At 39.7% G+C, this 20,921-nt stretch overlaps 1 protein-coding gene across 1 annotated transcript in view; it reads left to right on the top strand.

Moving 5' to 3' along the window:
- Positions 1 to 19,781, top strand: part of LOC111149330 (death domain containing 1) — a 60,282-nt gene extending 40,501 nt beyond the window's left edge. The window contains exons 8-9 of the mRNA XM_022506323.1: positions 14,790 to 14,847; positions 19,480 to 19,781. Coding sequence (XP_022362031.1) covers positions 14,790 to 14,847; positions 19,480 to 19,781 — 360 coding nt within the window. The remainder of the gene's footprint in view (positions 1 to 14,789; positions 14,848 to 19,479) is intronic.
- The last annotated feature ends 1,140 nt before the right edge of the window (positions 19,782 to 20,921 follow it).

Here is a 20,921-nt window from a genome sequence, read left to right as displayed (position 1 = left end):
TTGGATCCCAGGACCCTGAGATCATGACCTGAGTTGAAGGCAGAGGCTTAACCCACTGAGCTAGCCCACCTTAGCAATTATTACTTAATATCATCTACTACCCAGCCTATGTTTTATATTTACCTACTAACTCAATTTTCACTTTCTGTAGTTAATATGTTCAAAAACAAGGTTTAAAAAATGCCTACACGTATTTATGTGTGTCTCTGCCACAGCTGGTTGAATTTTCAGGGTAGGATATGTCCTTTATGGAGTTTATTTCCATCTACCCTCAACATACTTTGGAGGTAACTCTGTCTCAGAGTTAGAGAGGGTAGATGACTTGCCTGGACTTGTACCATCTCCTGGGGCCAGACAGAGGCTGTGCTAGGACCCAGACTTCAAAGTCATTCCTGTTTCATGCTGTTCCCTGTCCCCGTGTTCCTTGAGCAAGCCAGATCCTTGCTGACTTGACATCTGCCACTTTTATTACCATGTCATATTACCTCTCATGTTCTTTACCTCTTCAGGGTGTTTGGCAATTCCAGACCTTTCAGAGAGCCAGACTGGTTGGACTTTGTGTTGAAACCGAGCTTTTAAATGGAGCTGCCATAACCTCCACTGGTGACTTCCTTTGTTATTTGGCATTTTTCTGCTTCTGAGGCAGAACCAGAGATTCTCTATCATCTGGACATTAAATGCATAGTCACTTCTGAACAGCTCGATAAGGTCCTCTGTTTAACTCATGTGGTGACAAGAGTTCATCACACCTCATTTCAGAGCAGAGATAATCGCTCTCCCTTTCATATGAGGAAGGCTCCAGCTTTCTCTGCCTTAGGTTGTAAGTTCACATTCCTTGCTTTTTGTTCATGATTTATAATTCAGATTTCCTCAAAGTATTTGCTATAGTTTTGAAAGAACAAAAATACTTTCCATATATGTTTATAGTAAAAGATATGATTCCCAATACATAAAAGGGAATGTTCCATAATACTGTTTTTTTCCAAATTGCAAGAGTTTTTTTTTCCCCCCTTCTTCTTTTTTAAGGATGGTAACACACCAGCTTTAAATAAAATGGATTCACATGTGAGGGAGTTATTCGCTCTCTAATCCTTTCCCTGACCCTCTGATTAGATCTCAGGTTAGTGTTAGCAAATTTTTACATCTCTGTAACAAAAAAGCTCCCCTGTTAACAAGCAGAGAACAATTCTTTGGCTCAGAAATCTTGGCTGGCAACAGAATTAAATAATGTTGTTTTAATTGTATTTATTTTATAGATATAAATATATATATTTATGTTTAAATAAATATAATGTATATTTATATTTATTATTTTTAAGGTTTCCAGGTCATTATATAACTGAAATTGTTTTTCTACTTATGACTAAAATATCAGTTTTTTTAAAAAATGTACTTGTGTAGGTTAAAAATATTTTCAAAAGAAAAATGTTAAGTAATGACAACTATTATTTTGAGCATTTATTACACACAATGTCTTGCTTTAAGTTACATGATAGAACTCAGTGTTTCTGGGGCACCTGGATGACTCAATGGATAGAGTATATGCCTCTTGATTTCGGGATTGTGATTTCAAGCCCAATGTTGGGTGTCCAGCTTACTTAAAATAAATAAATAAAAATTTTTATAAAAAAGAACTCAATATTCACTTCAATAGCACTATGAAGCAGGTACTAGTATCATGGCCATTTTGTAAATGAGGAAAACGAGATACAAAGCAAATACTTTAAGATCCCAAGTTTAGTAAGTAGTATGATTAGAAGCTGAGCTAAGCTCTTTCCCTTCACCTAATCCTGGCTCCCAGTCAAGACCAGTAAAATTGATTTTATGTGAAAGGTGAGCGTAACACAAGCAGTACTAGAATGTTGTATGAACGTCTTACCTTATACTTTCAACCTTCACTTTACATGCAAGTTTTAACTTACAGGTTAAAAATAAAGGATCTGTATTCTTATGTCATAGTTTAAATATTTTTGGTCAAACTATTTTACCTCTCTAAGCCTCAGTTTTCTCATTTGTACAGTAGACATAACAACAACTAACTCACAAGGTTGTAGATAGAGTAGACTATACTGAGGTTATATAATGGTTAAATGGTTAGAGTAATTATCTATGGTAAATAACAAGAAATAGTAGCTGATATCATTATCCCGAGGCAATAGGGTTTACTGTTTCAGTGAGGGCTTTAGAGAGACCTAGGTTTCAAGACCATGTTACTTTGGAAAAGTTACATCTGTGAAACGGGGATGACAGTTATTCAAACTATTGTCATGGGTTTGGAATGAAATAATAATAGTTCTGTATCTGTCTGTCATTTGTCCTCCTTGCTATTCTCTGAGCTTCTTGGATCTGTGGTTTCATCTCTGACATTCATTTGTGGAAATTCTCACTATTATTTCATGTAATTCTTCTGTCCCTTTATATATTTCTTCTTCTTCAGGAATTTGTATTACATGTATGGTTTTTGTAGTTGTTTCACAGTTGTTGGATGTTCTGTTTGTCTCTTTTTTTCTCTTTCATTTTTAACTTTGTAATTTCTATTGAGAGGTCCTCAAGCTCAGGAATTCTTTCCTCAGCCATGTCCATTTACTGATATACCTATCAAAGGTATTCTTCATCTCTGTTACAGTGTTTTGGATTTCTAACATCTCTTTTTGGTTCTTCCTCAGAAATTCCACCTCTCTGCTTACATTGCCCATCTGCTCTTATGTAATGTCCTTAACATATTAATGCCCTTAGCATATTAATCCCAGTTTTTAAAAATTTTTGGTCTGCTGGTTCTAACCTCCTTGCCATATCTGAGTCTAGTTCTGATGCTTGCTCTGTTCCCTGAAATTGTCTTTTTGCTTTTTAGTATGTCTTGTCATTTTTTTCATGATAACTGAACACAATGTACTGGGTAAAAGGAACTACTACAAATAGGCCTTGAGTAACGTAGTGTAAGGTTTGGGTGAAGGGAGGTGTTCTATAGTCCTATGATGAGGTCTCAGTATTCAGTGATCTTGTTCTTCTGGGCTATGAACTTCACATGCATCCTTCAGTATCCCTCGTAACCTCCCCAGCCTGGGGAATGGGATGTCTAGAGGTGGCTGGAGTTGGTATTTCCCTTCCCCCATGTAGAAAGTCAGAGAGAACTGGAGTTGGGCCTTTCCCTCCCCTCCCCAGTCAGTTAGACTCTAATAAAACCCCAGCAGATTAGGTTCTGGTTATATAGTTTCCACCAAGCTCAGACTTTGTTAAGAAGAACAGAACTCTCTGGTGTATTTAAAAATGGTTCTTTTTCCCTTCTCCCTGTTGGGAGCAGGGGGAATTTTTCTTAGCTTTCACTGTGACAACCTGCTTGGGGTTCATGGAAGTAAAATTCACAAAAGTGTGTGAGTCCCTCTTGACTGGGTCCCCCCAAAGGTTTTCACTCTTAGATCTGTCCACATTGGGTCTCCAGCAATTTGTCAATTATAGTTCAGTTTTCCTTACCAGGCACTGGATCCAGAGGCAGTTTCTGCTCATGGGTTTCTGCTCTGGTAAGCTGTGATTCTCTGTATTCACCTGTCAGTCTTCAGTTTCAGGGACAGAGGTCCTCCCTGTGACCTCACTTATCTGATGGATCTAAAAAGAGTTGCTGATTTTTCAGTTTGTTCAGCATTTTTACTTACTAGGACAGAGTGGTAACTTCCAGCTTCTTACATGCTTGACTGGAAACCAGAAGTCTAGCCCAGTTCTTCACACCAGTATGCCCTCGCTCTACATCAATACTAGATCAGGTTTGATTTGGTGTGAATGTTACACCCATAACTGCCACATGAAGTTTTATGCTAACATTAACCATTTGTACCAGATTACTTCTTGGATCAATATTCTAACTTATTTACAATGAAAAGCCATTAAGAATTCCATAGACACTGTACATTAGAAAGATAGAGAATATACAATTTCCTACTATGATGCAATAAATGAACTGAAGTTAAGCAAATGGCAGTAATTACTTAGTTGCAGACGCCTCTCTGCAAGATTAAGGACAGAGTAAGACTAAACAGTGAAAGCCAGTATTTAGTTATGGTATCTTAAAGGCTTCTGGTAAAATCTATGCTAAAGATACACATAAACATTCTAATTATATATACTTTCTTGGTCCATTGTTATTCATACACTTTCACTTGGATATCTTCTGGCTACAAAATAAATAACCCATTTACTAGAAAAATCTTCAGGTATGTGGAGGTAGGGAGGGTGTGGGAGTTAGGACTGGATGGAGGAGTTGTCACCACAAGATATCATAATAATGAACCAGTCAAAGTCTCTTTATACAGAAGTGCCATAGGATAAATAGGAAATAATAACATCAGTACAGCATTTTTGTTTGTTATATTTCACTGATGTTGATCTGCAGTCTAGGTGGCACCTGTGTTAAACGGCGCTTCAAGGGTCAGAAAGTTTTCATGTTTCTTGACATAAAAACTGGTTCTCTAGTAGAGATCCAAAAACTAGCAGACAGATAGAAATTAAAGAGAACACCTCTACTTATTATTTCTATATCTGCCCATAGCAATAGTATTATTGTGGGTGCTTTTAGAACTAGTATCTGTTGCAATTTAAAATAGGATATTCCTTTTATTTTTTTTTTAAAGATTTTATTAATTTATTTGAGAGAGAGAAAGAGAGAGCAGGGGGAGGAGCAGAGGGAGAGGGACAAGCAAATTCTGTGCTGAGCATGGAGTGTGATGTGGGGCTCAATCTCACGACCCTGAGATCATAACATGAGCCGAAACCAAGAATCAAACACTCAGTGGGCTGAGCCACCCAGGTGCCTCCAAATAGGATATTCCTATGGGATTCAAAAATATCATCATATTATGTCACTGTTTCCACTTACTACTTCAAAATATGTGTGAAATAATGGGAAGGATTTATAATTGTTTGAGTCCCCCCCTTTTTTTACTTTTATATTAAGTTTTGTGGATTATTGTGGTGGTCTCTGCAGGAATGTCTCCCTATCATCTTTGCTGAACTCCCTCATTTGATGCAAGTTAGTCCCAGGCTGGAAGGGGGGTGCACGTGCACAATGATGACTTACGTTTATCAAAACAAATCAGCCCTAAAGGCAACCGTCCAAGCAGTTGTTTGCACTGCCTTGTTTCTCATTCTTGTTTTCCTGCACATGTTTCTAGAGTGAGGTTAACTTAATTAATAATGGCACCACCCCAAGCATCCTGAAATCTCAGGATAATGAGGGTGAATCCTGGTCGAGATGGAAACATTACCTTTCTTTCTAAGTTTTGTCAGAGACTAGATAGTCAACAGTGCCTGAGCCCAGTTTGGCTGTGAGGCCACCAGGAAAGGGAAGGTCTGTATTTTTCTGTCAAGGTAACACTCAGATCACGCCCTGCTTTACTATACTTACAGGATTCGCTTTAGTAACAAATGGATCTTTGGACAGTCATCTATGCGTTAGGATTTGGGAGATTTATAAAGCCTTTCTGCACGCAATGTGAGACTCTAGTTCTGTAAGATAGCTTGGCCAAAGCAAGCGACTTTGATTGAGTACTCACGGTGTGCAAGGAACTCAACTAAGTTATTTCATTTTATTTCAATGGAGGTGCATTATTTTATTTCACTTAAAACTCACTACACACCTAAGAAGTACATATGATAATGATAGCAAATTTAAGGCACAAACTGAGGCACAAAATGACTCTCAGGAACCAACAGTTGACAGAGTGGGGTTTAAGCACAGATTTCCCCCAGGGCCTGCATGCTCAGGCAGCCTTGTACTAGGGAAGGAAAGTACCAGCTTTAGAGTTAATCATAGCAAGGTCCAACCCTCCATTCACTCTCTCTGAGGTCCCAGCCATGAGACCTCAACCCCTCTTGAACCTTGCTATCCCCACTGGTCAGAAAGGAAAACAGTAAGAGCTCCTTCATTTTCCTCACCGTATTTTCGGCAAAGATAGATGAGATAACCAAGAAGAAAAAGAATTTGTAAGTAACTATGAAGCAGGATCAATTCTGAGAGTTCCAGACTTTCCTGACAAAAGGGTGCTGAGGGTCTACCAGCCTAGAAGATTATTTATATGAAAGTTGAGGTACGTTCTGGGTAAGAAATTAACCTGTGTTTACAGGGTCTGAAATAACTGAGTAAATGCGATACGACCAGACAGAATTCTATTTGCGGGGGTCAGGGTGGATTTGCCTAAAACCACACATATACATATATTTATATGTATATGTATGTATACACATACATATTTATATACAGCTCCTTGAACAATGTTGGGACTAGGGGTGTTGGCCTTGCACAGCTGAGAATCCACATGTAACTTTTGACTCCCTCAGAACTTAACTGCTAATCACTTATTATTGATTGGATGCCTTACTGCTAATATAAACAGTTGATTAACACATATTTTGTATGTTATATAGATTAATACTATATTCTTACAATGAAGGGAGCTAGAGAAAGGCAAATGTTATTAAGAAAATCATTAGGAAAAGAAAATACATTTAGTGTGCTGTGTTGTATTTATCGAAAAAAAATCCATGTGTAAGTGGATCCATGCAGTTCAAACTTGAATCATTCAAGGGTCAACTGTATATTAAGCAAATAAATATATTTTATTAAATATGTATAAATATATATTAGATAGTCTATGTTAAATACACAACGTATTAATATGTATTTGAAGCATCAGAAGCTATCAAAATAGAGTGCCATAGTTATTAGTGAAATCTATTTCTCAGTTCAGCCCCTCAGATACATGATTGTGTCCTAAAGAGAAAGTTTTTAATTTAAAAATGGAAGACCTCTTTCACTAAACTCTGTGACACATCAAGGCACAAACAACATTACTGTCATGTAACACGATGGGTAGGGAGCCACTTTCTTCTTTCTGTCACATTTTACCACAGGCCTACCTACCAGGAGGGTTTAGGGCGGCCACTAGTGGAGAATGGCTTCCTGTTGGAAAAACCTAGGAACAACCATGAGCTCCGTGTGGAGCCAGTCAGGATGTGTCAGGAACTACGGCAGAGCCGCAGAACAAACCCACAGCTGACCATTGGGGCGGGACAACTGTGCTTATATGACACTCCGGAACAAAAGTGCAATATGGGTAGAAACCATCATGGCACACTACATGACACTGCACATGGAAGCCCCGGGAAGGGAAACTGTTGTGCCCACAAAAGGAGCAGGGGTGGCTGCGTTCCCTCGCTGAACACTGAGGGGTACCTAGCAAAACAGTGTGGCTGCCCAGAGGAAAGCCTGTGAGACTGCTTGGAGCACTTGAAGAGGACTGTGCCAGAAGCTAGAGTTTCTGGAGGAGGAGGTAGGCACCAGAGCTAAGTTATCTCTGTGACCCCCGGGAGGTAATTTATGGATTAGCCGTGGTTATGAGTACTGACACACTACAGTGTTAGGTATCTAAGAAGCAAGCCAAATTTCACTTTGGTCCTGGTATTAGAAATCTTTGTCATGTTTTGAACAAAGATAGTTCTTTCATTTTTCTGTGCACTTGGTAGGATCCATTTGGGATACAGGTTGATAACCAGTGTAGGTCCTAAATAATGTTTTTCTAGCCACCATACTTCAATATCAGAGTCACCCAGTTGACTTGGTGTGAATATGGCCTTGTCTGAGGCCAAGTGAATCAAGCTGTGAGCTTTTGTTTTTTTTTTTCTTTTATTTCAGATTAATTTGCATGAACCCTAAGGTTTGAGAACTACTGCTTTACTTTCTCAGTGAGGAGAAAATAAAACCCCTTTGCTGAGAGAGTGGTAGTTAGGAGCAAGGTATGGGTCTTGCAAAGAGTAGTAAAGTTTTGAACTATCCACTGAAGGGAAAGGGAGAAGAATCTTCAGGGATACACAAAAACATTGCAGAGCAGTCCGGTCCCGGCAGAAACTGCAGACCTCAAATTTATGATGATAAATATCCTTATGTTTGTTCACAGAGGGTCCTCATGGCTATGACATATTTATTGAGGTATAGTGTGGCAACTGTTTGATAAATATAAGTACTGATATAAGAGAAGATAGAGAAAAGAATATAATAGTTTTTATGAGCAGTGAGTCCATAAAGAGGTATTAAAAATGATTAAAGAAGACAATTGAGGTGATGTAAACTTTATTCAATACATCACGAAGTAGACAGTGTCAGAGAACTACAAAAATGGGGTGGAAGGAGGGGGCACCTGGGTGACTCCTTGTGTTAAGCCTCTGCCTTCTGCTCAGGTCATGATCTCAGGGTCCTGGGATCGAGCCTCGCATCGTGCTCTCTGCTCAGCAGGGAGCCTGCTTCCCCCTCTCTCTGCCTGCCTCTCTGCCTACTTGTGATCTCACTCTCTGTGTCAAATAAATAAAAGCTTAAAAAAATGGGGTGGAAGGAAAGAAGTTTTTATAGGACGACTAAAGAACAAGGAAGAGACAAATGGAAAACATCTGATTGGCTGTGGTCACGTAGTCGCTCTTGTTTGAAGTGAGAGGCCCAAAATTGGCTTGGCCTTTGGGGACTGGCTGGATGAATATACTGGATTTCTGCTCAGCAGAGGATTTACAGGGACACAAAAATTAATTAAGTTTTGGTTTTCTGACCTTGCACCCTGGGCAGAAGCACCTCCATCATGGCCTAAAGATTTATTTAAAAAGAGGCACTGGGATGCCTGTTTGGCTCAGTTGGCTGAATGTCTGCGTTTGGCTCTGATCATGATTCCAGGGTCCTGGGATCGAGCCATGCATTGGGTTCCCTGCTCAGCGGGAAACTTGCATCTCCCTCTGTCTGCTGCTCCCCCTTTCTGTGTTCCCTCTCTCTCCCCGTCTCTCCCTATCAAACAATCTTAAAAATTTTGTATAAAAAAATAAAAAATAAACAAAGGCAATAAATAAAAAGACAAATAAATAAAGTCTAGCACAGTCATGTCTTGAAAAGGGCCTCAACATGCAGAGCTCTGGTTGACAGCTGGGTCTCCGTTTTGCTGCTGCTTCTCTGCTCACATCAGTACTATAGTTCTGGGGTAGCAGGAAAAAGGCAGCCCTTGGTCATCATCAAACCATCCGGCCAGACCAAACTATCAGACCAGCTTGAGTCTAAGGAAGATTTCAAACAATTCCTGCTTCCCTTCCAATCATCAGCAAGATGCAGGAGGACACTCCAATTTGCTCTCACGTGCAAACAAGAGCTTATATGCAGAATAGGACGCCGCTATGGAAAATGGACAGTCTGCTCATCCAGATAAAAACCATGTGAAGGCCTCGAGGAAAGCACCCTGGATCGTTTTTAGAATCCAAAAGACAGAGTGCAGGAGTGACCAAATAATGTAAAGAAGGCCAAAGAGAAGGCCAGAGAGATTCTAAAGATGCCAGTGAGGCATTGATTAACCTAGTCTAGGAGATAGAGAAAAGCAAATAAGTCATCTTGGAGGATCAGAAGTTTCCAGCCAGTGGTTTCTGGTCAAGTGATGGAGATTGACAGACACCACAGAGACGCTGGAACTAGAGAGCCTTTTGTGTTTTCTTTCTCTTTCTCTCCTTTTTCTCTTCTCTGTCTACATGTTATCCTCACTTATACTACGGTTCTATAACGGTTGGTCTGTGGTTGATGACTTCAGGATGAATTTGGATTGTTAAATATTTGTTTGGGGAAGTAACTTTTTTTGGTCTTTTTTTGAAAATGCTCTCCCACAAGAAAATGAAGGCCTCGACTGTAAACTCTTGCAGGAGTTGCACTGGTTTCTAGACTTCGGTTATTTCTAAATGTCGAGGTGCTTTGCCCTTTTTTGTGTGACCGGATAGCTCCCCCAGAACTTTGGGTCTGGATGTAACTCGTAAGACTCAGACTTGGGTTTCTCCAGCTCTGGAGGTGCTGAAGGAGCTACATGACTGCTAGAGGATGGTCCCATGCAGCAAGTGCTAACGAAGCTGAATGAGGGACAGACAACAGCTGGCGATGCGAATGGGGCTGATAGGGCTAGGACGGATGAATTGGAAGGAGCAGAGAATGGTATCGCCTATATTTTGAGACTTTAATTTCTGGGTGAGGCCAAAGGAGGAGAGATATGTTTTGTCCAAAATTTGTATTTCATGTGACACATTAACTGATGTAACTGTTTGGTCCATTTGCTTGGACAACCTAACTCATCTTTATTTGACATGGAACCTAGAGAGAAGACAAGATCTTCATATTCTATACAGGTTGATGGAATCCCCTGATGCATTTCGGGGATTCTGGACATAGGATGAAAGAGATATTTACAAAGACTGTTGAGGTTTGGGGGAGAAAAGTGAGGACTGAATACTTTGGACCCTACACTGAACAGGGAATAGGTATCTTCAAGGTTCTGTGAGTGGTCCAAGCTTAAGTTCATTTACATAGCAGAACTGATGAGTATTTGGGGTCAAAACCTTACTAGGAAGGGAAAAAAGGTTGCCATATTAACAAAGCTATTCATTTGCTTGAAAAAGGAAAAGAATACATTAGAGTGCTGAAAGCCAAACTGGGGAAAGAAAACAGGCATTTATGAATGGCATTAACAATGACACAAGACAACATTATGTTGAAAGATAAATCGAGTGATAGTACCTAATTCCTAAATATGAAAGCAGGGACTAGAGCAGTTGATAAAAGAAGAGAAATATGACAGCTGCCTTAAAAATATGGTAGGATTTGTAGGAGGAGATCATTCACGTCAAGAGAAGATATCATCATATAAACAGTTTATACTACCCTATGTATACAATGCCATTTCTAGCACTGTAAAGAATTAATATAGGAACAAGATGTTTTTTGGCTCTCAAAGACATTCCAATCTAATAAATAGAGCCAACACTGATCATAGCCGGTTCTTAGAGTGGTAAAAAGCATAATGAAGGGAAACTTTTGAAGGTGCCTTGGGAAATAATGTTGAGTAAAATAATAAATATGGTCAAGTCCTGTTTTTTGGGGGTTGCACAAAAAAGATCAAGATGGCACATATATGAGCTCAACTAAAAAATGGTTTCCTTGGTTTTAAGAATTCAATAACAGGGTTGTATTTAAGCAACATGGAAAGAATAATAATTGAAGGAGTCTTAACAATAGTGGCCTACAAAACTCAAGACACAATACCATTTCAGGTGTGAATGGCTTTCTTTGTTTCCAATTTTTTTTTAACCAGTTTTAAGTTAATGAGACCTGTGCTGCATGTAGCAGTATAAATAAGACACAGCTGTATATATCTGAACTACTTATCATTTTATACTGATGCCTTTGCAAGGCTAATGGTGAAGGGAAAGCTGCTACTTACACCTCACTACACTCTTTTACAGGGTAGATGTGTTTTATAGAGAGGTTGGGAGCCAGGTTTAGATTTTTCCAACAATCTCCCTGAGTAATGACATTTTGAACATGGCATTTAAGAAATTGTATTCAGCAAAATAAAATACACACTATTAATATAAAAGCAGGCAACCTTAGAATAGAGAACATTCCTTTACCAAATAGTAGAAGCTGAGAAGAGGCAACAGAATGATACCTTTGGATTAGAACAGGGAAGAGAGGGAAGATAGAAGTAAGACACAACTAGAGTCAGGGCCACCAAGGAGGCATCCAGGAAGCCAAACATCCCACTGGGAATCTGGGAATCTGTGGGAGGGACATAGGACAAGCAGAAGCTTCCCTGTTCTTCCTGGAGCTGACCTTGAGAACTAGTGGAATTTGAAAGGTGATATGCAAGGCAAAAATAGTGCAGACAAAAATCATGCGCAAAAAAAAAAAAAAAAAAAAAAAAGGAAGAAGGAAAAGGAGGGAAAGGGAGCACTCAACATCCCTGATGAAGAGGCCAAGTGGGAGACCAGCATAGTGCCTTCAAGTCTAAAAGTCTAAGAGGCGGAGATTTCCATGCCACTCCAACCCACTACTTCTATGGTTGGGTGTCAGAAGAAGAACTGGGCTTGAATTTTCATGTAGGTGAAAAAGAGCGTATCCTTAAACACTAGAACCATACTCTATGAGACATTTCTGAAGAAAGAAGGACTGAGGGGGGAAATTATTTATGCAAAAAAGAAATACAGTGTCTTTTGTCTCAGGCTCAATCCAGGCCATGTGCCCTTTGATGGGACAGACAGACTCTCTTTCACTTGCTTAGGTTTAAGCACATAGTTGATTTTTTAAAACTTACATGTATTTATTTTGCAATTCCACAATATTAATATACTTGAACTTTTGTTGTTCTTATTTTAGCTCCTAGTTTCCCCTCATTAAAACCTCTTAATGGAAAATTTATAAACATGTTTATGTGATGTCTATGACAGGAATACCTACAGAGTACGACATTCAGATTTAGCCACTTAGACTGAAATCTCCTTATGAACCACCAGTGTGCTACGTGTTAGGGTAACGCACTTGGATTATCCTTGTATCATTGTTATGAAGCAAGCATTTTTAAAAGAGTTTTTATTTTGAAAAGTATTGAAGCTTATGTGAGGACTGTCTTTGATCAGGCACTTGGCAATTCGATAGTTTAGAGAGAAAAATATTCAAATGTAAGAAAAATTTCACCTCTTATCTTAAATGGTAGAGGCATTTGCGCTTGAGAAATTCTTATAGGAGTGAGGCATTTATAGCTAATGACATTTTCACAATAAAAACTGGTGTCATTAAGTATTGTATGAATACATTGTCATTAAAAATTAACTTTGAAGGACACCTGGGTGGCTCAGTCCTTAAGCATCTATCTTTAGCTCAGGTCACGATCCCTAGGTCCTGGGATCGAGTCCTGCATCGGTTCCCTGCTCAGTAGGGTGCCTGCTTCTCCCTCTGCCTGCCGCTCCCCTTGCTTGTGTTCCCTCTCTCGCTGTCTCTCTCTCTCTGTCAAATAAATAAATAAAATCTTAAAAAAAAATTAACTTTGAGGAGCGCCAGGGTGTCTCAATGGGCTAAGTGTCTGCCTTCAGCTCAGGTCATGATCTTAGGGTTCTGGATTGAGTTCCATGTCAGGCTCCCTGCTCAGTGGGGAGTCTCCCTCTCCCCCTGCCTCCCCATTGTGTGCTTTCTTTCTCTCTCTCTTCTCAAATAAATAAATAAAATGTTTTAAAAAATTAACTTTGATTATTAGTCTTAATTTTCTGAAATTCTGTATGGATCCTAATATATTAGTTCATATGCTTTTATGTGTGTATTATTTTGACCATCTGGATAATATTAATGAGAAATACTAGCTCCTCAACAACTTTATTGTTCATACCAGTACCTTAAGTGGGATCACTGAAATATTCTTTACAGTGCATGCATGCAAAATTGTTTCCACTGTAAATTACTACTGTAGCATTTTCTGTCACAAGTGCATGTGCATATGTGTAAATCTATGTCAGGTTTCATACGCAACCTTTTAAAAACCTACCTGAAATTTGGAAAATTATCAGTAGAAGGTATTTTTCCTTCAGGATTCTCTGTATTTTCCAAAAATTTCCAAAAATTAAAAGGTATTTAAACTTACTCTATGGGGGAAAAAAAAAGGTTTTTATTGAAATAATTATGGATTCCTAGGAAGTTGGAAAATAGAGTATAGAGAGGTCTGAGGTACCCTTTACCACATTCTCCTTAGCGGTTACATTTTACATAACTACACCACAACATCAAAACCAAAAAGCTGACATGGATACAATGTGTGTATATAGTTCTAGGCCATTTTATCATATGTGTAGATTGTGTAACCCTTACAATCAAGATACAGAACTATTTTATCACCACAAAGATCTCCCTTGTGCTACTTGCTTAAATTGCTATTTCTCTCTCTCTCTCTCTCTCTCTCTCTTTTGCGAGTTTTAAGCACATAGTTGATTTTTTATCATTTTTATCATTTTATACCGATTTATTTACATGATGCTTTATGATCATCTCCCAGCATCCATAACTCCTGGCAATTTCTAATCTATTCTCCATCTCTATAATTCTGTAATTCCAAGAATGTGATATAGATGGAATCATAGAATACGTTACCTTTTAAGACTGGAGTTTTTCACTCAACCATTGGGGAGAGGCCCATGCAAATTGTTGCTTGTATCAGTGATTGGTCCCTTTTATTACTGAAGAGCACCCTGTAGTGTGGATGTCCCATGGTTTGTTTAGCCATTCACTACTGCGGGAATTTTGAATTGTTTCCAGTTTGGGGCTGTTACAAACAAAGCTGTTACGAACATTTGTGTACAGGTTTTGAGATTTTTTTCTTTCAATAAATCACATTTCAGAGCTGAGACCAGAGAGACAAATAAATTGTAATAAATAAAGTAATGATTATATATTTGAATACTCTTGACAAAATATTGGTTTTAAAATAATATCTGCACAAAACCATGATTATTTTTGGCATGATGTATGCACATTGACTCACTCATTCATTCTTGAAAATTGTTGTTAGAGAACTCAGTACTCGTGCTGAGTGCTGGGGCAAGTTGCCTTCCCCATCAGGGCTTTTATAAAATAGTGCCTTTGCTGCATACAGGTAGCTTGCTCTATGTTCGTTGGTTTTCACAGTTTCAAATTTTAGCTGGAAAATATTTATTCCGAGTTAATGTGACTGCTATGCTAATATTTAAATGTGTAGTCTTAAATTTAAATTCGCTGAAAGATTTGGGTTAATATATTTTGCCTTATCTTAGGAAAGCAATTGCCAAGCATGCATGCACAAATATACAATCTACTTTTGCAAGGTGGGCAATTCAGTACTTCTTTCAAATAGGGGTGAGGTTCAGATGGATTTTTACTTGTAGCCTGTTCACAAATTAATGAATTCTTCTGCTTATTCTGTGTCCTTTTTCTCCCATAGCATAAAAAATTGATCAACCGTCCACAGAGTACCAAAACAATTTCTACTGATCCTGTGGGTAAGAAATATTTGCTCAGTCCTCCTTACAGGGGCACTATTTTTCCTCTTATATTTTATACTATGTGAATTGTGTAAAAAAAGGGTGGAGAAAGTGACTTTGCAATTAACGAATAATTACATTCATCAGCCTAATAAATGAGTTTTCCTTTGGAAATCATACACATATAAACAAAAATATTCTCAAATATGGGTGTAATTAAAATTGTTAAAATCTCTAAGAAATATGAACCCTGCTAAGATAATAGTAATTGCTTGGTCTGGTAAATAAACAACTACAGTTTGTTCTGAAATGTTGACAATTAATTCATGGATCAAAGTGTGGTCACTTCAACTCTACATTCGAGGCCAATAGATTTTTAAATAGAGATATGTTGGTATGAAATCACAAAAAAAGAAACATTTAATAGTTGATTGTGGGTATGCATAATTCAATTATATAACAATGATGTGGACTTCAAGGTAGAATTTGACATTTTTAAAAAGATTTTATTTATTTATTTGACAGAGAGAGATCACAAGTAGAAAGAGAGGCAGGCAGAGAGAGAGGGAGGAAGCAGGCTCCCTGCCAAGCAGAGAGCCCGATGAAGGGCTCGATTCCAGGACCCTGGGATCATGACCTGAGCCAAAAGCAGAGGCTTTAACCCACTGAGCCACCCAGGTGCCCCAGAATTTGACATTTTTATTCTATTTTAGCTTTTGAAACAATCATTTCATAATGCTAATGGTCACTAAATAATTATTGGTCTTCAAATAATTTATTATTTGATCTTGGTCTTCAAAAGATACCAGTGAGTCTGTTTTGACTACAGTGTCGGGCCACCCCTGATGGCATAGCGTTTCATTCAGGGGTTACCTGTATGGATTGTATGTGCAGGCTTTACCCAATTACATTAAATGTGAGGATGGGCATAAACCTTAGTGTTATACCCCATCTCAGAGACAATAAAAACCATTTTCAAATAAAGAGCAGGTGATGTAGAAAAACTAAATTAAACCTACCAAAGCCCAAACTGAGAAAACCCCACAAAGCAAATCTGAAACAACAGCAACAAAACAGCAGTAGTGGGACACCTGGATGGCTCAGTTGGTTCAGTGTTGGCTTCAACTCAGGTCATGATTTTGGGGTCCTGGGATGGAGCCGGCATCAGCACCCTTCTTGGTGCGAGGGCTGGGGTGGGGGTACATGGGTATGTGTGTGGGGGGGGCTGCTTCTCCCTCTCCCTTTGCTCCTCCCCTTGTTTCTGCTCACTCTGTTTTTCTCCCAAATAAATAAATAAAATCTTGAGCAGCAGCAACAACAACAACAAAAACCAAAAAGGAAAACAAAACCCAGCAGTAGTATATGAAAACCTGGCAAGTTTTGTAGGGTTGCTACCTCTTGAAGAATTTGATGTCTAAAGAAAAGCACTCTTTGCCATTGCCAACAACCAGCAGAGAGCGCAAGAGTGCAATGATCTTTCCTGTGTGTAGAGGAAGTCCTAGGTTGTGACAGTGTGAGGTCTCTCACACAAGCCACTGCAGGAAGGACGGTGGTAGGCGAGGTCAGAGCAGGACAAAACTGTGAGAAGTTTTAAATGCCAAGTGAGGACATTCAGATGGTAGGAGGAGCCGCTATGAAACTTATTAACAAGGGATGGGTACAATCAGATGAGACTTTGAAAACTGTTAATTGTATGGAGGACTGAAGTGGGTCGCAACTGGTAGCAGGGATAGGAGTTAAAAGTCCTGGTTCGCGATACTCCAGAAAAGAGAGGTGGAGCATGACTGAGATTGTCAGTAAGGCTGGCAAGGAGGGGAAGTATCTGAGGTAGGTTTAGAGTTAGGACATGGGTATGGGGGTAAGAAATAATCATTGAGAAATTTGAATAATGTAATGTGTTTCAGCTCACTCAGCAGAGTGGTCACATTCACTAGGAAGTGCGCAGGGTGAAGGAAGAATCTAGTTAGAAAAAGGGCAAAGTTGATTTTTGACTTTAGAAACCTGTGGCTTGGATTGGCTGTGATATATGCTGGTACAGAAAATTAGGAGATAGATATTGCAAATGCCCTCCAAGACTTAGGGAGACAAAGCCAAAGATAAAGGTATAGCCGAGCTGGGATATTTCTTTTCTTTTCTTTCTTTCTTTCTTTTTTTTTTTTTTTTAGATTTTATTTATGTGAGAGAGGGTGAGCACAAGTGGGGATGGGGGGGAAAGGGTAGAAGGAAAGGAAGAAGCAGACTCCCCACTGAGCAGGGAGTCCAACACAGGACTTGATCCCAGGACCCTGAGATCATGACCTGAACAAATTCATTGGGGGGAGAGGACAGAGAAAAAAGAGGCCTGAGAGAGGAAGTAGTAATTCATCAGAATCAGGAGGATGAGTCAACAAAGGGGAAAGAGAGGAAGGAGGAGAACCAGGACAGGCCGTAGAACCCAGGGGAAGGAGTGAAATGCTTTCTGGAAATCAGAGAAGCTACAGACTGAGAGTCGTTAGCTCTGAGTCATAATCAGGAGGGTACTAGGGAGATCAGAAAGAGGATTCCACAGAGTTATAACAGATAGCATATAACCCGTAAAGCAAGGGCTTGTGGAGTGAGCTGAAATGATGAACTTGTGGCATTGAGTTTACATTAGGCATAAAAATATTTTATGGTTAAAGGGAAGATGGAGAAAGCCTGGTAGCTTGAAACAGTAGCAGAAGCAAGGAAAGGGGAGTCTTGAAACATGGTAAGGAAGAGACTGAAGGAACAGGTGTGAAGGGAAATTACTTGGTGAAGAACACTGTAGGGAATGGAATCTGGCAAACGTGGAGGAGTGAGATTTTATAAAACGGTGATTTCTAAATGAAAATGAGCTTCAAGAGAACTCACGTCAAATGACTTTGGGTAAATTAGGAGAAACAGACATTGGCTGAGTGAAACAGAAGGTGAGTGGGATTTGGGCTTAAGGATGCTGGAAAAGTTTTTGGTCATTCCTGGGAAAATTTTAAATTGCATTTAGGAAAAAAAAAATTTTAAATGGGTGGGTTCACTGCTATAAAGGCTTGACTGGTATACAGAACACAGGGTTAGTTGATGACATTTGGCATAGTTTCATAACCCTGGAGATCTCAGGAGTTGAATGCAGGGTGAGTAAAGCAGGATTGACAACTGATAAATTAATAACAATGAAAACTAAAACGGACAACAGATTCCAAGATGGCTGCAAGGCGGTCGTTGATGTACATAGCTGATCACGGGGAACAGCATGAGCTTCTGATAGTAAGAGGTATGCAAGACTCAGAAGAGATGAGTGATGGGCATCCAAGGACTCGCTGTGTCAGTGACAGGGGCAAGAAGCGTATTAAGTGACAGGGGCAGAGCTGTGGAAGTTTAGGAAGTCGTGGTCAGCAGTTATATTGAGAAACTGATCCCTTGGAGGGAGATGAAACATGGGTATTGGCCGTGAAAGTCAGTTTCTTATGTGGAATCACAGCATAGGTCACTGAGGTCGACAAGATTAAGGAACCATGTGGTCAGATGTGTGACTGGGTATCAACAGGGTTACTGATGCTGCCATCAGCCAATGGCAGGAGATAGATGATGTGGATGGGGAGAGGAAGGCCTCCTCATACAGCATGAGCCTATAGTGCACAATGGATGCAGAATGCTGATTTGAAGAACGAAGAGCGAGGATGTGTGGGCTCCATTTCTTGAGTAGCTTTCCTAGAAAAGTGGCATGATTCACAAATTTATGTGCAATTTCTGTGAGTGGGTAGGTAGAAGGAATCGTGGAATCAAAGATGGCAGATGCAGAATTCTTGCCCCACATCAGACTAGGCAAGAGTTCGCTGGAGAGTGGTACAGGCTGGGGCAGAGAGGCAGGGGATGGGAGGCTCAGGGGCTTGACTGAGAGTGATGGCTCAGAGTTACACAATGAAAAAGAAACATTAACAACCAAACAACAGAAAAATGGCATCATAAATTTAGGTAGTAGACACGAGTCACAGGATAAGGGAAGATGTATACTGAAATACAGGATGTATTCAGAGGAGATGTTTGTGGCTGTAAATGGTCTAGAGGCCAGGGGAAATGTTTTGGTCTAAAGGACTTTCCACAGAACTGCTCTTTGGGTTGAATCCTGGTGAGTTTGTGTGTGCATATATTTGGGGCTGGTGGTGAGAGCATTATGTAGTTGCTGTTACAATTTATGCATCAGATTAGTACTAATTAAGAAAAAAATTTTTGAACCCAGGAGTCTCCTTTAACATAGTGCTACTCAAAGTATGGTTGGGGACCCCAGTGTTAGCATCATCTCAGAGTTTGTTTAAAATGCCCAATTTTACCTCTACCCTAGTTTTACTTAATTGGACTATTTGGGGCAGAGTGTAAAATTCATTTTCACGAACCCTCCTGGATCTCAAGGGAGTTAAAAATCTAAGAAACATTTCTAGTCCTTGTTAATCAGTCGTTCCCTCAGGGCGAAGACCCCAGAAATGCCAGGGATCCAAAGGTTTTCACTTGTCCACTGGGGGTGGTTCCAGATCTTTCCACTGTTCAGAGGCCAAAGCAGAGAGCCCTCAGATGTCCCGGGAGCAGGTGTGGAGGGTGAGATCAGCACTGTCCCCCGGGAAAGAGTCCTGATGCCGCGTGTTCTGCGTGTGCCGGCAGGTGCCTTGTGGGACAACCTGCTGCACTGGCTGGCGGAGGAGCTCTCGGAAGAAAACGCCACGCGTCTCTTCTCGTCCCTCCCCGTTCGCCGCAGCACCGTTGAGCTCCTCAGACTGAAGAGCCCTGGTGATCTCACAGAACAGATCCATGAGCTTCTTTGCTTCTGGAAAAAGTCACTCCCCAAATCCACCGATAAAGTTCGCCTTCTGGCTCGTCACCTCCGCCAGATCGGCAGGAGGGATCTCGCCGAAGAGCTCAAATTCAAGTGGGAACAGAAGGTGTTCACGGAGCCCCAGCAGTGACTTGACACGGCGGAGTGACACCAGCTCGTTCTTTCTTTCGCCCTAGAGAAGGGCCATAGCTGGTTTGAAGAGGTTTCTGTCAATATCTTACTAGCGAGTTTCCAAGTCAAGTTGCTTGAATTGAGACTCTGATGGATGTGCTAGTTGAGACAGTGGAAAAGCACTAATCAGATCCTCAAAAGCATTCTCGGGTTTGAGGGCTCCTTCGTGGCTCAGAGATGTACCTTCTGCAAGACTTACTGTCTTGAGTTCAGCCAAGTTTAATAGCATTTGTAATAGAGTTTGCTGTTTTTCCATTTTAATGCAGAGGTTGTTTTCTAAGTGGGAAGGAAAGAGATGATATACAAAATCCCCTTTTTTATTGTTATCTACATAAAAGCAAACCGGTTATGCAGGACTCCAAGCAAGTAATTCACGTTATGCATATACTGTGGAACCTGCAGTTAACAATACCAAATAAATTGAGTTGCAGAGACCTGATGCTGATGATAGTAAGTCAGTAAGGAAACAAATAAGCTTGAAATAAATTAAAAATAGAGTAACATTGGCCATTTGCTGCCACAACATGTTCTTTTATTAAAAAAAAAAGGATCTCGGGGTAGGGAAAAATCTCATATTTTATTATTAGTGAAATGAGGTAGTGCAGAGAAAGTGAAGTACCAGTGAAGGGATTTAGGGCATTTTAACGTAGGAAAACAACTTACTCTTAAATCAGTTTTCATAGAAACCTTATTGTATAAGCCCTATATGTTCATCGTTAAAAAATACTCTAAAAAACACACAACTGAAAGAAAAAAAAAATAATTACCTAAAGTCCCTCCATCATTGATAATCCCTGTTAACGTCTAGCGTGTAAGCTTTGAGACTTCAGCTTTAGCTAAAACAATGTGATAGGAATGGGTTATTATAGTTGTATTACCATTTCATTAAGGCGAGACCATCACGGCCTTGGCTTGTCAGCATCAGTGGTATTAATTTTCATTACTGAATACCAGAAAATTTAATGAAATCACATGAAAAATTAAACACTTATGTGGCTCTGAATTTCAAAGACAAGATTTCCTTCTACAAATTAACCAAGGTTTTAGATGTCTATTTGGCTACATATTGAAAAAAGACGATTCCAATTTTCAAATATAT

This window comes from Enhydra lutris, unplaced genomic scaffold (assembly GCF_002288905.1).
Source record: "Enhydra lutris kenyoni isolate GAN:26980312 unplaced genomic scaffold, ASM228890v2 scaffoldscaffold21, whole genome shotgun sequence".
Lineage (NCBI taxonomy): Eukaryota > Metazoa > Chordata > Mammalia > Carnivora > Mustelidae > Enhydra > Enhydra lutris.
Note: the sequence above shows the minus strand (reverse complement) of the source record. Positions and strands in the feature narration are given on the sequence as shown.